General features: G+C 39.3%; 1 protein-coding gene across 1 annotated transcript; it reads left to right on the forward strand.

Moving 5' to 3' along the window:
* Nucleotides 1-2: 2 nt before the first annotated feature.
* Nucleotides 3-13,784, forward strand: LOC102225236 (lysosomal acid lipase/cholesteryl ester hydrolase-like). The gene is made up of 11 exons (XM_005813149.2): nt 3-126; nt 1,765-1,893; nt 5,419-5,530; nt 5,632-5,830; nt 6,373-6,482; nt 6,568-6,704; nt 7,079-7,225; nt 7,642-7,713; nt 7,966-8,034; nt 10,474-10,584; nt 12,424-13,784. Exons 2-11 carry the CDS (start codon nt 1,768-1,770, stop codon nt 12,544-12,546), a joined length of 1,206 nt encoding a protein of 401 aa, XP_005813206.1. The 5' UTR covers nt 3-126; nt 1,765-1,767; the 3' UTR covers nt 12,547-13,784.
* Nucleotides 13,785-17,242: the final 3,458 nt, after the last annotated feature.

Raw genomic sequence — 17,242 nt, forward strand, 5'->3', positions numbered from 1 at the left:
TATGACACGAAGTCGTGTGACCAGCAGAGTTCAGAGTGCAATTGGACAATATTTGAGTTATGACAGCTTCTTACCTGACAGAATTAAGTAAAGCAAGTGTATCCGGGTGGTAAAGGAACGGAACCGGTAAGCGAGTTAAAACAGTTAAATAAACAAGTAACAGGCTTCAAATATTTAGTACTAACTATGTATAACTTTATAAGTTAATAAATCTGTAAAGGCCAAGCTGCAAATCTTTAAAAAGCGAATTAAAACGTAATCTTGTTCAAAACGGGCTTAAATTATAAAGGGGGAGTGGAGTGAAAACAGGCCATAAACATGTTATATAGATGTGTTGTAAATATTTACATCTGGTATAGTTTGATTCTAAACATGGCTAAAATCAGACAGAAACAGAACCATGTTGGCTATGGCAGGCCGTTTTTACATAAATTCGGTTTCGTTCTAGAATTCTAAGAATGCATTTTAACTAGACAAAACTGCATTTTGACTATCCGGAATGGTCATTAATAACTGCATTGACATTCTGACTAGTAAGAATAATAATCCAAGATATCTTCAATTACGTTTTGACGCGTCAAAATTCCTGTCAAAAATATTTCAAAATGTCACCGATCTGTCATTTAACGGGACTCTGTATCCGCAATTACATATATATATATATATATATATATATATATATATATATATATATATATATATATATGTGTGTGTGTGTGTGTGTGTAATTGAATGTCATTGTGTCACTGTCACACTGTCATTCTGACTAGCCAAAATGTTAATTCAAGATATCTCAAATAGAAAAGCCATCTAATTAAATATATCTCTAATTCATTTGGAGATATCTTAAAATAGATTCTAACTAGTCAAAATTATTTTCCAGATATTTTTTAATTCAATTAAGCCTAGTTTTTATTTTCTTTCAAGGTATCTAGAAATTAATTTGCACTAATCTTTTCTATATACCTATAAATATATTTAAGACATCTTGAATTATGGTATCTTACAAGATATCTTTAATCAGAATTATAACTAGTCAGAAAAAAGTTATATATCTTGAACTTACTTTATGACTAGTCATAATCTAACTGTTGATATCTGAAATATGTTCCAAATAGTAAGTAATTAATTCCAGATATCTTACATTTCAATTCAATCATTCATACATTCGAATTGGTCCTAGTTATCAAACAATACAGTACAAGGTTTCCCCCAGAAAACTTGCTAGGCTTGCTAACTTGCTGGTCAGCGGCTGACTGAGCAGAGCAAACGCAGAGGATTTAAACTTGATTCTTACCTTGATGAATTCTACAAAGACATCCTCATCCTCACAGGGGGTCGATATAGATATCCATATAGGTGAGCCAATATGAGCGATCCGTGCCGAGGTGAACTTCAGAGATCACTCTGAAGTGTTTGATCTCATACGAAAACGGCCAACATGCAGAGGTGCCAGTGGTCTGTTCAACGCATCAACTGTAAAAAACGCTGGGGAAACCCTGCAGTATGCTCACTTAAAGTAGTTTAAAATGTTTCTGTCTAAATAGACCCAGCAGATTGCATCGAGTCAATGACTTTCAGCATTCACCCCGACTTTTACAAGCACATAGCAACAATCGCTTCAGTTGTGTCTGAGTTGTGTCTTTGACTTTACAGCAAAGAGATAGGAAAAATAGCAATATACACAGGACATAAAACAGGTGGCAGGTTTAGCAGATTTTTGTCTTGGTCCCTGAATGCAGCACTTTTAACTCTCTTTTTCAGATCATGCTGTGCATTTGGGTGTGCCTGTTGTTTCTCTCCACTCTCATTCACCGAAGCTGCACCATTGGTGGCCACTGCCACTCAGATGAAGCATACTGTAGGCTGGACCCTGAAGTGGATATGAACATTGTGAGTGCACCTTATGTATTTCTTAGCCTCAGAAGGTGCTGTGCTTCCTTTTTACTGCAAGAGAGCAGGAAGTGCGTCTTGAGTTTTCCTCTCCAGACTCTTCTCACCCAAACAGGAAGCTTGGATTTAATAAATTCATATACATGACCTGATGGAGTTTTTTCACAATAACCTACATAATAGCTGCTCTGAAGGATGATTTTTTTTCTATAAAAATTTTAACTTCAACCCGGTAACATGATTTTTTAATGTGTTCAGTCTGTTTATTTGGTAAGAATCGATGTGAATTGATGTCCAACATCTTCACCATGGGCAAGACTAAAGAGCTGTCCAAAATATCAGGGACAACATTTTTGACTTACAAAGGCTGGAATGGGTAACAAAGCCACAAGTAAAAAACTGGATGAGAAGGTGACAACTGTTGGTGCAATTATTCGAAGAAGTACGCCATAACTGCATTATTGTCAATCGAACTAGGCCTGGAGCTCCATGCAAGATATCACCTCGTGGAGTCTCATTGATCATGACAAAGGTTAAAAAATCAGCCAAGAACCACATGGGAGGAACTGGTAACACACTGAGATGTAATAGTTTAGAATCCTGGAGTGCATGCAAGGTTCCTCTGCACAAGAAAGCTCAGATCCAGGGCCGCCTCAAGTTTGCTGGTGAACATATTAGTGACTCTGAGAGACTGGGAGAGGGTGCTGTGGTCAGATGAGACCAAGATTGAGCTCTTTGGCCACAACTCAACTCGACATGTTTGGAGGAAGAAAAATACAGAATATGACCACCATCCTCACCGTCAAGCATGGTGGTGGAAGTGTTATGTTTTGGGGGTGTTTTTCTTCTGAGAGCACAGGGCAACTTCCCTGCATTGACAGGAAGATGAATATGGCCATGTATCGCAAAATCCTGGGTGACAACCTTTTTGCCTCCGCCAGATCACTGAAAATGGGTCGTGAATGGGTCTTCCAGCACAACGACCCAAAACATACAGCCAAGAAAACAAAGGAGTGGCTCCATAATAAGCATATCAAGGTCATGGAATGGACTAACCAGCCTCCTGATCTAAATCCCATAGAAAATCTATGGAGAGAGCTGAAGCGTACTATATATACATATACAGTATTTGTTAGTTCTGGGTGCAAACTAACAAAACCACAAAACATGACATCACCTTTCCTTTTAGCAACACTCAACAAGCTCTTGGGAATTGAGGACACTAATTGTTGAATATTCTTTTCCATTCTTGCTTGGTTATACCTTCAGTTGCTCAACAGTCTGGGCTCTCCAATGTTATAATTTGCATTTTATAATGTGCCACACATATTCAATGGAAGACTGTGGGCCAAAACCTTTCAAGATTAATGGTGCCTTCACAGATGTGTCAGTTACTGATGCCATGGGCACTAATACAACCCCATACTATCACAGATGCTAGCTGTTTAACATTGCGCTGTCAACAATCCGGTCAATCATTTTCCTCTTTTGATGTCCATGATTTCCAAAAACAATTTGAAATATGGATTTGTCAGACCACAAGACATTTTCCACTTTGCGTCACTCCATCTCAGATGAACTTTTACCCAGAGAAACTGGATGTTAATATACAGCTTCACTTCATAAGGTAGAGTTTTAACTCACACTTGTAGATGTAGTGACAAACTTTGTTCCAATGTGGTAATATCCATTACAGAATGATGTTTTTTTTAATCGCCCCACAAGGGGTCTTTTGGTGGGCTCTAGTGTCCCTTTTTTCAAAGTAGGCTGACAGGAAAGGGGGCAGGAGAGAGGGGAGACATGCGGTAAACGTCGTCGGGTCCGGGAGTCGAACCTGCGACAGCTGCGTCGAGGCTACGTTTTGCCTGAATGTGGGTCGCGCTAACCCCTCCGCCACCACGGCACGCCCTTGATGGTTGGTTTTTAATGCAATGAATTGATGGTCAAGGGACATTCAGTGTCGGTTTTTGGCTTTGTCGCTTATTTTCACAGATTTCCCTGTACTCTCAGAATCTTTTCACAATATTGCTTATTAGTGTATAGGTTTATGGCCTGTTGATGATGAAATTCCTACATTTTTTGCAATTGTATATTGACAATTTTTTTTCCTTTACTGTTGAACTATTTGCTCATGCAGTTGTGAAGCTCACCACATTCTTGCTTGTGAATAACAGCCTTTTGGGAATATTCTCTTCTTACTCAATCATGACAGCTGTTTTCAATTAACCTGTTCACTTGTAAAATATTGTAGAAAAATGTTTTTTTTTAGCATTCCTCAACTTTCCCAGTCTTATGCTGCCCCTGTCCAAGCTGTTTTTAATATGCTACAGGTATCAAATTCAAAATGAGTGAATATTTGCAGAAACACTATAAAGTTTATCTCTTTGAACATTAAATGTCTTGTCTATGTAGTGTATTCAAATTAATGTAGGCTGCAAAGGATTTGCAAATCCTTGTATTATTTTTTTATTTATGTTTTACACAACCTCCCAACTTTATTGGAATTGGCGTTGTACGAAACATATTAGTTTGCTGCTATCAGATTCTCAGTCAATAAATGTTTTTATTTTACATAGTATTCTGTTCTGAATATCCTGACAGTAGACTCAAATGCACAGTCCTGACTGGTTGCACTCATAAAAAGCAAAGAATGCCTTTCTTTGCTGTATGAAAAATCTTAATTGGTTCATTGTGTGCTTGGGATCTTCTGTGCTCATAATTTTTCTACAGTGATAAAAACTGGATAGTTCTTCGGTTAATACCTAAAAGTATTAACTCTATCTTTCCATCAGCCCACTAACCAGTGGGCTGATGGAAAGATAGAGTTAATACTTTTACCAACCGGTAATAGTGACAGACTCTTGGTCTGATGGAGACAATGAGACCTTTACTTTTAAGCTGATCATATTGATCACTCATTTGTCTGGACAGAGGGATAGTCAGCAGGCCTAGCAACATGCCTTGTTTTTTGTTCTGATGATACTATAGCTTCTACGTCTTTTTCCTGACATGATACATCCTCACCGTAACCCTCAGCTTGCTCAAAATCTTGATCAACTAATTTTCTGGGATAACATTTCATCTTCGGTAATCCTGTCTTTACTTTTAAACAATGTTTTCTGTATTGTTATTAAGTTTTTATTTACTTTAAATTAATAGTTGTTCCATTGTGTTTCCCAAGTTTTTATTTAAGTCTGTAGAAGGTAAGCGATGTATGTTCATCCTATCTCAATGTGAGCAGTGTTTTTATATCTGCACATGGCTTGTGCAAAATGTCCCAGTCAATTAAATCAATGCACCAACCCCCTTAACAACCAGAGTGTTTAAGAAGTAGATGTACATGCACTCTTTTGTGAATGAAATCTCTGGTCATGAGCAGTTTTTTCTTTTTTGGGCAGTGCTGTGTTGTTAAAATTGAACAAAATAAAAATGAAACACAGCTAGTTATTGTCCCTTTGCTTTTAATTTGAATGTTTTAGGTTACTTTTGTGCTGGCTGTTGAGTTTCTGTACCTCTGTCACTCAGACAGAGATCATTCAAAGGTGGGGTTACCCTTCAGAGGAGCATGAGGTTTTGACAGAGGACGGCTACATTCTGACTGTCAATAGGATCCCCCATGGACTCAAACATACAGCAGGTCAGATTCCAATTCTATTTAAAGTTTCTCTTTACACACTGACAGGCAATAGGATGTTCTTCCTTCCCTGGCTTCAACTAGTCCTGGTTTCAATCCTGTAGGTCCAAGGTCAGCAGTCTTCCTTCAGCATGGACTTCTGGCTGCCGGCAGCAATTGGATCACCAACCTTCCCAACTCCAGTCTGGGTTATGTACTAGCAGATGCCGGCTATGATGTGTGGATTGGGAACAGCCGAGGGAACACCTGGTCCAGGAAACATCAAACTCTGAGCCCAGATCTTGAGGACTTCTGGAGGTTCAGGTGTGAACTTGAAGCTGATATACATTCTTGTCCAAACATCAGTTTCCAAAATATACTTAGATTTCAAACATGTAGAAACCAGTCCTAGAAACATCTAGTCATTTAGACTGCAGAAAAATTCTGAATTAACTTCTAGAAAAAACATTACCAGACTTCTCCTGCAGATTTTTCTGGATCAGACATTTTTGGATCAGTTCAGATTATTTCTTACAGCTAGATCCTCTTATAGAATCAAACCTGCAGACTATCACAGTCAGGTTTTACATCAGGTGACTCTGCATCACACTGGTCTGGAACATGGTTCTCAAATAGATTATTTTGGATGAAGTTTTCCTGGAGAACAGGCCTCTGAAAAATCATTTTGGATCAAATTGGCCTGAAATAGTTGGTTCTGACCAATTTGACTAACTTGAACTGTTTTTTCTAAATTAAGTGTTTTCTGAGTCATGATGTGTTTTCTGGTTCTGACTCTCCATCTTTGAAATAAAATGAATCAGATAGTTCTAAGACATGTTGTCTTCTACTATTCTGTATGTCAACAGCTATGATGAAATGGCTCTGAAAGATCTTCCAGCAGTTATCAACCACATTCTGAAGGCTACTGGTCAGGAACAAATCTTCTACATTGGACACTCCCAGGGAACAACCATTGGTACCCGATCAAGTCTTACACTTATTTCTTGTCTGCTGTAAAACACTAACTTCCTGTACATGCTAACTTCTGTCTTATCTTACAGCATTCATAGCATTCTCCACTCTGCCAGAGCTTGCCAGTAAGATTCGCCTGTTCTTTGGACTGGCTCCTGTTGCGACTGTGGCTTTTACTGGCAGCCCCATGACCAAACTGTCTGTCCTACCAGATTTTCTGATCTGGGTAAGAATTAGTTCCTGGTAGCAGCACCTGTTTAGGAAGGACAGGACAGGTGACAAAAACTGACAAGGTTTTGCTGGTTCAGTTGTTGGTGGAAATAAAAACAATGATTAAACAATGCAAAATTAATAGATCATGCAAAATATTATTTGGCTGGTGGGGAGGAGCAGTGAATTTCTCTGTTCGCTGAGAAACAGAGATTCCACAAATTGTAGCTTTTTTAAAAAGGACCAACAACATGATTTGTTTGTTCTTACATTAAAATATTCATTAGATTATTTATTATCTATTCAAAAATTCTAATTCACTTTGAATTATTAGTAGACCTGCATTTTCTTGTGTCCTATTAATGACATGCTCATTGATGCACCCTGCAGAACTTGTTTGGGAAGCGGGACTTCCTGCCACAGAACCAGTACATCAAATGGTTGGCTGAACATGTGTGTGCAAAGACATTGCTGAGCGAGCTGTGTGGAAATCTCTTCTTCATCCTCTGCGGTTTTGACGAGAAAAACCTTAACATGGTCGGTACCTCTGACCCTGAATAGCCTGAATAGCAGAACTTTGTTCTATTTTATCTACATAAAGATTGAAGCTCAGTCAGATGTTCCTGTGAGTGATAGATTTACATTGGGAAACCTTTACTGTGGAAAACATGTTCATCTGTTAGAAGATACATTTTATTGGATGAATTTGGTTTTATCAATAATACTGCTGTGATATCAGCAGTATGATCAGCTAGTTTACCAGTTTGTAGTAATCTAGCTGATCATAGCTAGATTACTACAAACTGGTATGATCTAGCTGATCATAGCTAGATTACTAGCTAATCTAGCTATGTAATTATAGCTAGTATCATAGCTAATCATAGATCAAGACTTTCTGATGTCAGCAAGACATCAGAAAGTCTTACTGAGGAAGACTTTGTGATGTGTTCCAGACTCGGACTCCAGTCTACACAACTCACTGTCCTGCTGGGACCTCTGTCCAGAACATGATCCACTGGGCGCAGGTACCTGAGCAATATGACTACACTTAACGTTCCCCCATTAAGCACCTTTAAAATCCACAGACATTAAAAGTGTGAAAATAACAGTGAACTTGGTTGCTCCATTGTGTGAACCAGAACTACAGTACATCAATGATTTTATTTAAACACTGACATGCTTGTGTCCAAAGCATGTCAGACACAACACTGGCAAGAATATTATATATTTGGCTTCTCTGAAAACGTTTTTTTACAATGTTTCTCCACTGATTACAGGCAGTCCATGGGGGAAAGCTGATGGCATTTGACTTTGGACCAGAAGGAAACATGAGGCATTACAATCAGGTGAGTCTGAAACTGGAACCATAAAGACCAGGAAACATCCGAGTCCACGGAAATTGAGGACTTACAGACTCCCGGTATAAACAGGGTCAAACACAGTCCTGGTAGCACCAGGGTTCTACCAGAGTCCCAGAGAATCCAGGTGTTCAAAGTCCAGGCCGTTTTTAAGATTGGTGGGTACAGGACTTCAAAATGACAATATCAAATTTCAGATCGAGACACTACTTGACAACCCAGATGTGACTGATGAAATGCTGATTGAGAAACTTAATGAAGCTTCAACCCTCAAGATACAGCGACTAAATAATCTAAAGAGAACCAACCCCAAAACAACAAAGATCACTGCCACACAGCTGATCCCAGACCTAGGAAGACAAGATGACAGCTTGATATGCAATCCTTGGTGAACGAACTGAGAAATGAGGCTGCAGATGGAATGAGGCTGCAGATGGAAAGCAGATGTTCATCACTTCCCTGAAATCTAGTAAATGGCAGACTGCAAAGAGGACATTGGACGCTGGCAATACCCAAAGAAAGAGGGACTACAGAACCTGCCAGGACAATGGAAAGGCAGACGACTGACCCATTGCTTCAAATGTGGCCAGCCAGGTCACATCTCCAAAGGATGCAGCGCTCCACATCAGCTGCTGGAAAACATCGGAGGTCCACTGCCACGGGACCAGGAGTTTTGAAGCTGCCATTATTGCCACCAGGAATAATCAGTTGACACTCCACTTCAGAGGTGTTCAGGTTGCTCAGCTGCCATGTATTGTTCCAAAGCATGTCAGACACAACACTGGCAAGAACATAACCATACATGTAAAGCAGTGAGACAGCTGAACAATATTTGGGTGAAAAAAATGAAAAGAGTTGTTTTTCACTCTTAGAATATTTTTGACATTTTCTCAGATATACAGGGGAAGAAATTTGTAAAAATGATTGGTAGGCGTAAAATAGTGAGCTCTTAGGATCAGAACCATTAAATGGGCTTGCTGCTAATCAAGCAGCCATTTATAGGGTGAATACCATTTATAGGGTGGAATCTTGTAGGGTTTAAGCTTACTGTCCTGGGTGTTGGTGTATAGGAACCACCAACCCATCCACGTTTCTGACAGATTTTCCCCTCTCAGCAACACACCCGCTGAGAAGCCAACTCTGGTAATTGACATCTCCATAGCCAGAAACATTAGAGACACCAGTGACCTTACTCAAATATTTTCCAGGGGCAAGAACGGGCGACATCATATCCTACGTACCTAAAACTGCTGGTTAGGGGTAAGGTGCCAGTGGTAATGACACCCTGTTATGCCAATTGGAGGTCACTGAAGTTAGTGTTGCTTCAGTGTGTAAGTTTGGCAAAACAATATCGGACTAAGTAGTTTTCTCTGGTCTCCTACCTGATTGGACCAGTGATGACATGTTTAGCCGCATGTTGTCATTTAACTGCTGGTTGTCTAGGTGGTGTCCTGAAAACGATGTGGGCAGTGGCAGCTGATCCATAGGGGCGCCGCCCATCCTGACATGGAGGGGGGAAAACAATCTAAAAACAACCTATAAACATTTTTTATAAAGTTGAATTAGCCAGTTTACTTAATAGTGTGCACCTAAATGTAATTAAATTATTTACACAATATTTACACCAACTGACTCTCATACAATCCATTATCTGAAGCCAAGAGAATATCATTTATAACTTTCACAAGTGCTGTTTCAGTCCTATGATGAACTCTGTAACCTGACTGAAACTCTTCAAACAGGAAGTACAATAGGGCCGGACCGATGGCAGCTGGGTCACTGATTCTGTGATCTTGCAGTGCAATAATGCCTTTTGTAGAGTTAATGAAGAACAAGATTTAATGTAGAATAGATGTGTGTGCCAATTTGACACTCGGAAGTGTGCAGGTGTTAGAATGGTGAGAAAAGGGTGGAAACTCCGCAACGCCTAGTGCAACAGGCCTGTAACCTTGTCTCCCAGAGGTCACAGTAGCCCCAGGCAGGCAGAGATCAGCAACACAACGTGATTAAGTGTGCTGCTCCTGAACCACAGGAGCAGCAGTCCTAGGCCAGCAGGGCACAGGGAGAAATGCAGGATCCCACACCCCACCGACACCAATCCATCCCTGCCAACATGTCCACCAGTGCAAGCCAAGCTTGAAAGCGGTGACTCCTGCAGCCAGTCGCCTGCACCAACTCCTGCAGAATGCCCAGCAGTGAGGTCAAGGAACCTCTCCACATTCAACGTGCCGTGCAGATACTTAAAAGTACCGCTCAGTTACTCTGCCTCAGGAAGGCCAAGGTAAAAAATGAAAATTATACCCACTTCATTCTATTGTCTGCTCATATTTCTATGTTTAGTGTGATCACAGAAGTTGTGCTTAGGTCTTTAATGTTATAAATGTCGCATTTGTCTTTCCCATGACCTTCACTTTTCCCCCTCTGCAGTCAACTCCTCCTGAGTTCCGTGTCAAGGACATGAAGGTTCCCACTGCCCTGTTTTCTGGAGGACATGATACTTTGGCGGACCCAAAAGATGTGGCTGCTCTTCTTACTCAGGTCAGTCACGTCAAGGGCTGGTCCCAATGCTCGAATTACACCCTTCATGAAGTGTATGCTCAGTCGAAGTGAACATAAAGGCCCCGACACATTTCATCCGAAGCAACACAGTTGACACACAGCAATGTGGTTGCGAATTGTTTGTATTCGCACATACACAACGGCACAGACCAACTGGGGGACACCCTCCTGCTTTTGTATACGTCACTCTACTACTCTGTGGGTAGTCACGCAGGGTAGTATGCACCCTTGTGCATCCTGTTTTGCTTTTACAAAACAGTCACATAGAGAGCGCCACGCTTTTCCTCATCCTCCATGAACAATAACGTTATAGTTTTCGTCCAGGATTTTTTAACGATTCACCAGTCTTATTTTTATAGTAGTTATTTATAGGAGAATTGTATAAATGTACATAGTTCATCATTGCGTCTGATAAATGTTCCTCAGAAGTATCCATGTCTCATACAGTTACAAAAACCAGATAGCGGAAGCGGAGTAGCTGAAGAGATATATCAACATTTCTGTCTGACTGTATTTCCTCATTTTGCACCTCAAGAAACATCTGACCAATCAGACAGATGAGAAAGAACTGGGACACACTGCACACTCAAACCCTTCAACATGAAAGTGCATTTCAAGGACACAAGGGCGGAACACTCTCCTTTTTTATTTAGCCACAGCACAAAGTACATGATCTGCTTCCTCTTCAAAACAATCTAACATTTCAGTTTCCTGAAATGTTAGATTTATTTTTCTACTGGTGAGCCGTAGCTACTATACATAAGGATCTTTCAAATAAAACAACTGAAATCTTAAATCAATGTATGCACAAAATTTCATCAAAGTTCTCTCACCATCACATTCTTGACGATCACTAAAGTTATGTGTATCAAAGACTAACACATACAATGTGACACTAATCACAAAGCCACTGCTGTGTATAACATTGATCAGCTGGCTCATTTAAACATGCCAGATACTTTGAATTGATCATTTATTGTTGAATGTGGGCATGTAGAGGACAGAACATGTGGTGGAACCATATATACAAACATTGGCATGCATCTGTGATTTATAAAAGGAAAGCTGCTTTTTGTTCATATAGTTTAATAAGTTGAGATTTTTTTGGCATGCACTATTTTCAACTTTTGGGTGTACATACCACTTTTAGTATAAATCCTATGCAATGTTTTATATATGAGACCCCTGGGGCCTCATGTAAAATTAAATGCCCAAAACCCATCCACCCATCAATTTTCTTACACCTTTATCCCATCGGGTTCAGGAGGGGTGCTGGTGCCTATCTCCAGCTGTCAATGGGCGAGCGGTGGGATAGACCCTGGACAGGTCTCCAGTCCATCACTAGGCAACAGACAGACAGGACAAACAACCATGCACAGACTCACACCGAAGGAGAATTTAGAGAGATCAATCAACCTGACGGTCAAGTTTTTGGACTGTGGGAGGAAGCCGGAGTACCCGGAGAGAACCCACCATGTACAGGGAGAACATGCTAACTCCATGCTTAAATTATGAAACACATTGGCATCATACAATAAAAAACATAAGTTAATAATATCTAGAACCTCAAGCAGTTATAATGGGTTCCCTAGGACTATGGAGCTTGAGAAAGACTGAATTAAAGTCACAGATTTGTTTACCGTAAAAGCCCTTGATTTGTCCACTAGTCATTCACTGTAAAGGTCTTAGGTGTATCTTTATTTAGAGTTAGTTGGGCCAAATTGATGTGGTGTTTTTCAAGCTTTTCTCAAATTTTAAATGACCTTCTCCTGCAGGTTTTTTGTTGGCAGAGATGAGTAAAACTTTATCTCACTGCAGGTGTCCAACCTAGTCTACCATCAGCACATCGAACACTGGGAACATCTGGATTTCATCTGGGGGCTGGATGCACCTCAAATTATGTTTCCCTCCATTTTGAAGCTGCTGCAGGAACATCGCTAGTGACACAAAGGACACATCATTCCTCTTGGGGACCACCCAATTCAGGATGTGTGGAATGATGGTCCAGCAGCCATGTTTAGGTTTAATCAGGAATGTGTTTTTAATGTTGTTTTTAGAGAGGAATGAGTAGACTTTAAAAAAAAAACAGCAGTACATTGTCTCAATTTCAGTTCAGATATCTTTTAACTTGTGTCTACAGTTCTTCCAACACATACTGTAGATGTCAAATGTTCTTTAGTCTCTGAAGTGGGACTAGGTTCATGGCTCTAGAATCACAGAACAACAAGCAGAGTTTAGTTTTCTGGTAAATGATCAGTTACACAAAACCCATCCATCCATCCATCCATCCATCCATCCATCCATCCATCCATCCATCAACCCACCCATCCATCCATTTTCTAGCTCCTAGCTCTGTTTAGGTATCATAAAAGTCCAAACTGAACTTCTTGTATTCAACTAGCAGTTAGCTGATTAAAGACAGATGAGTTTTGGGCTTAATTTCAACATGCCAAATTATCACAAAACGATCTTTAAATTTTAGAACATCACCTAGATTACCTAGATTTCCAATGTTTCTCAGACACAAACCTTACCAGAAAGAAAAGCTTTAAACTTTGAATTTATTGTTGAACTTGGGTTCAATCTAAACAGAATCTGATTAAATGAATCTGAGCTCCCTACTTTGGTTCTAGTGAAACTTGAATACAGTATAAAAAGAAGGTATTCAGTGATCCAAATCTGAATGATTTATTTCAGAACTCAGCTCAGAACCATAATCAAATCTGATTTATGAGCAGCCCTGAATATGTAGGTAAAGTTCTGAACTTTAAAGGTTCTGTTTGACATGTCTGCTGGTTCTGACCAGCCTTTTGATCCAGACAGAACCTGACACACATTTATTCAAACTTTGGAAATTTACTAAAATTTGTCCTCAGGTTTCTTCAGAAAAGCTGAGGACAAAAGCTGAACTGCTTTATGATCAGAGTGATCCATTAACATAACATTTAACATATCCTGGTTGTGGATTTGCTAAGTTTAAAAACACTGAGAGGTTCATGATCTCTAGCTATAGACCCTGCAGCTTTAGCTCTGATTTCCTGTTTTAATTTCCGACCTGCAACTTAAGATTTCACACTGTGAACTACAGAGCTATGTTGTACTGTAATCTTCTCAAAAACAGCAAAAATCATGATGCTTGTGATAAACTTTGAAATAAAACTTATCACTGTTTCATGGTACATCTTGTATTTATTTTGGACAAGTGTTGCGCAGTAAATAATGAATCAGTGTGGTTTTGCAGATTTCTTTATTCTTAACTACTGTTAATTGTAATTAGCAATAAACCGACCACTTAGTCTCTGTTATTCAACAGCCATTAAAGAGCTGAATTATGAGGAACTGTTTATAAAGTTACTCTGTGAAAAATAACAGTAATTATTTGGTTTATTTAGCCTGTCATAGAAAAAAAATGTTTTCTTTTTTCAAAGTCATATTTTCACCAAAATGTATTAACTGGATCAATGAGGTATCCACAATGGAAAAAAATTACTTGCATTATAAAAGGGAAACTGTCAGAATTTCGAAACATCTGGGATCCTTTCATGGGATATATATGGTGGATGTAGATTTGAGGGGTGGGCACACAGATGAGAGGCATGGTTACTGGTGATCCTCTGGTATCCTAAAGTAATCTTCTTTCTTGCTGTATTTGATCTATTAGTAGTCATTCAGCACCACACAAAAATGCATTTTCTGTATGACGCATAAGGTAAAAATTTGTTTAATATTTCTCCTCTTTGGCGACTTGTTGGAAAAACACTCATCAGTTGTTGTCAAGACTCTGGGTTTTTGGGTTTGGTTTTGTGTTCTATGTTTTTGCTGTTCCTCTTTTTATTAATCAGTTATTTCTTAGTTCACCCTTCTGTTTTACTCTTCTTGATTATTTGTTCCTCTTCCTCTACCCTCAGCTGACTCCTGCTCTACTTTTCACACCTGTTATCATTTAGCTCATCAATCCTGGTCTTTTGTTCTCACACTCAACCTCCCTGTATTAAGCCTCTCAGTTTCTGTTAGTAGTTCCCAGTTCATCACATCACTATTCCCTGGTTCACTTGGACCTCCTCCTATCTTCTGTTTTGCCCTGTTTTTGGATTTTCTTGGTTCTTTGGATTTTTTGTAAGTTGGTTCCTTGTTTTCATTTTTCTTCACTAAATACACACAGAAGTTTAAGTCTTACTTGCTGTTTTTGGGTCCACTAGTACACATCATGACAGTTGTTTCACATATTCAGTCCGGTCTTAATGGTAGATATAACAGTGATTGCAGCTGCAGATAGACAAGCATTTCCTTTGTGCTTGTCTATCTGCAAGCACAAAGGACTGAAATTCAATGTTGCATTTGGGGAGAAATTAAGATTACAGATTCAATTCAGGTTCATTTTTGTCTTCAGATCAATTATTTGCTTTCATTGAGTTCTGATGACTGTAGGTTTGATGTGATTGTAAAAAATATAGTCATATCCTTCAAGTCACTGAGCCTCTGCTGTTTTTCCTATTTGCCATGTGTTTAAGAGGAAGACAGAAGGCAAGAGATAAAGGAGGGGGAATGGTGTTTCTAAATCTGTTCTTTTTGTCAACATCAAAAACAAAGATGATGTCAAGTTCATTTTCATTTTGATCCATTCCAAGATCAAAATTTCTGCTCTGTAACTGCTCTGCTGCATTCAGAACAGCTGCCACTGGAGGTTCGGCCTTGAAATGAGCAGTTCAAGTGGTTCAACTTCTCTGCTAGTGAGATTTCACCTTCAGCTGGTCTGTGGCTTGTCATGTGGTTGGTGAAGTACTGGATTCCCACCCAAACCAGCCTGCTGCTGTTATTGTCCAGGTATTCCTAGACAATAACCTCCTGGACAATGTCCAGGTGCTCCTGCACAATAACCAGGAGAGGAACTCCTCCTCTTGTAGTTCCTGTTAGCCTTTCTAATCCCTCTTTTTAGGCTGATCCATGCCGAGCTGCAAAGGGTATTGTCCCCACACCTGAAAGCAGTGTTCCTTTCTCTAAGTAGCCGCTGGACTTAGCGAGTCATCCATGCCTTTTTGTTTGGGAAGGGCATTATAGAACATGTAAATTATATCAAAATTACATTGGTGCTTTAGGATTGTAGTCTTTGAAGAGCAGGGTGGCTTCGGCATTTAAACTTGATTTTCAGTAATTCTAAATATCAGTTCTACCAGGTGCTTAGCAAACACGTGCTGGAACTATGCATCTGCTTATCATAATAAACTACTTCTCAGTTCAATGCTCTTTAAAATGGTTGTAAATGCCATCATGAAGAAGCATTGTTGTGAGGATGTCTTGAAGAAGCAGTGTTAGAAAAGTCTTTTCAAGAAAACAGATACCAATTTCAAGATGTCAAATACAGTCATGATGCAAAGTCAAATTTATTTTCAGTATATATAGCATTTTCATAAAAGCTGAAGGTGACAAATTCTTGATTGTGCTACAAAATGGCACCCTGTACCTGGAAAATATTTGATACCCCCAGTTATATAGGTTTTGGTGTGTGTGTGTGTATATATATATATATATAACAGAAGATAAGAAAATTTGGAAATTAGGTTTTTATTGCTGGGGTTTGGAGGAATGAATATAATAATTACTGTAAAAAAAAGGAATCTGAAAGTTATGTATGTTTATTTGAAAAGGTCACGTTTTCCATAACAAAAAAAACAGCATTATTAGCTTTTTTTCTCTATGAAAAATGTTTGTCATATAATTCCAGAATATTATGGCATAACAACCCCATAACGAATACTCTGATGGTGTGCAGCAAATTATGATTATTTTGTACCCAGAATGCATCACTTTGCTAAAGCCAGTATAATATCAACTGATGTCCTGCGTGCTTTCTGATTGAAGCCCTACTGTGTTTAATTAGGCAGTCAACAGACTTGGCAACACTCAATAACTAAATAACTGGAATCATGAGTAAAAGGTCTGTTCCAAAAAAATCATTTTCTAAATCACAATCCATGAAAGTAGGCATGTGAAGACAAATTTGACCTTGTTTGAAGTGATATGCTGTGTTATGCACATGTTGTGTAATTGACACCTGGTGAATATCAGCTTGGTCTAAGTCAGTGTTTCTCAATTCCAGTCCTCAGGCCCCCCTGCCCTGCATGTTTTAGGTGTTTCCCTTCTGCTACACACCTTTATTGAATCTATGGGTGATCAACAGGTTTCTGCAGCACTTGATGGTCATGCAATCATTTGAATCAGCTGTTCTGGAATAGAGGCACATCTAAAACATGCAGAGCAGGGGGGCCTGAGGACTGGAATTAAGAAGCACTGGTCTAAGTTATCACTTGAGCATTAGCTTTGACCAAATATTTGTTGCTAGTGGAACTAATGTTTATGATTGTTTTAGGGTTTTAAGACATTAACTGCTAGTCTATCTCAGCATCTATGATAATAACTGATAGACTATAAGAACAGCTCTTAGCCTAAAACAGGGGTGTCAAACTCCAGTGTCCTGCAACTTTTAGATGTGCCTCTGCTTCACTACCTGAATAGAATAATTAGGTCATTAAGGCTCTGGATAACTGATCTACACAAGGAGGAGGTAATTAAGCCATTTCATTCCAGTGTTTTGTACCTGTGGCACATCTAAAAACTGCAGGACAGCGGCCCTTGAGGA

The sequence above is a fragment of the Xiphophorus maculatus genome, chromosome 10, assembly GCF_002775205.1.
Source record: "Xiphophorus maculatus strain JP 163 A chromosome 10, X_maculatus-5.0-male, whole genome shotgun sequence".
Lineage (NCBI taxonomy): Eukaryota > Metazoa > Chordata > Actinopteri > Cyprinodontiformes > Poeciliidae > Xiphophorus > Xiphophorus maculatus.

Excerpts from the sequence above, each read along its gene's own strand:
- LOC102225236 (XM_005813149.2), top strand. The coding sequence starts at position 1,768 with ATGCTGTGCATTTGGGTGTGCCTGTTGTTTCTCTCCACTCTCATTCAC. Across the intron at positions 1,894-5,418 it reads CTGAAGTGGATATGAACATT|ACAGAGATCATTCAAAGGTG; the intron begins GTGAGTGCACCT and ends TCTGTCACTCAG. Across the intron at positions 7,714-7,965 it reads ACATGATCCACTGGGCGCAG|GCAGTCCATGGGGGAAAGCT; the intron begins GTACCTGAGCAA and ends CACTGATTACAG.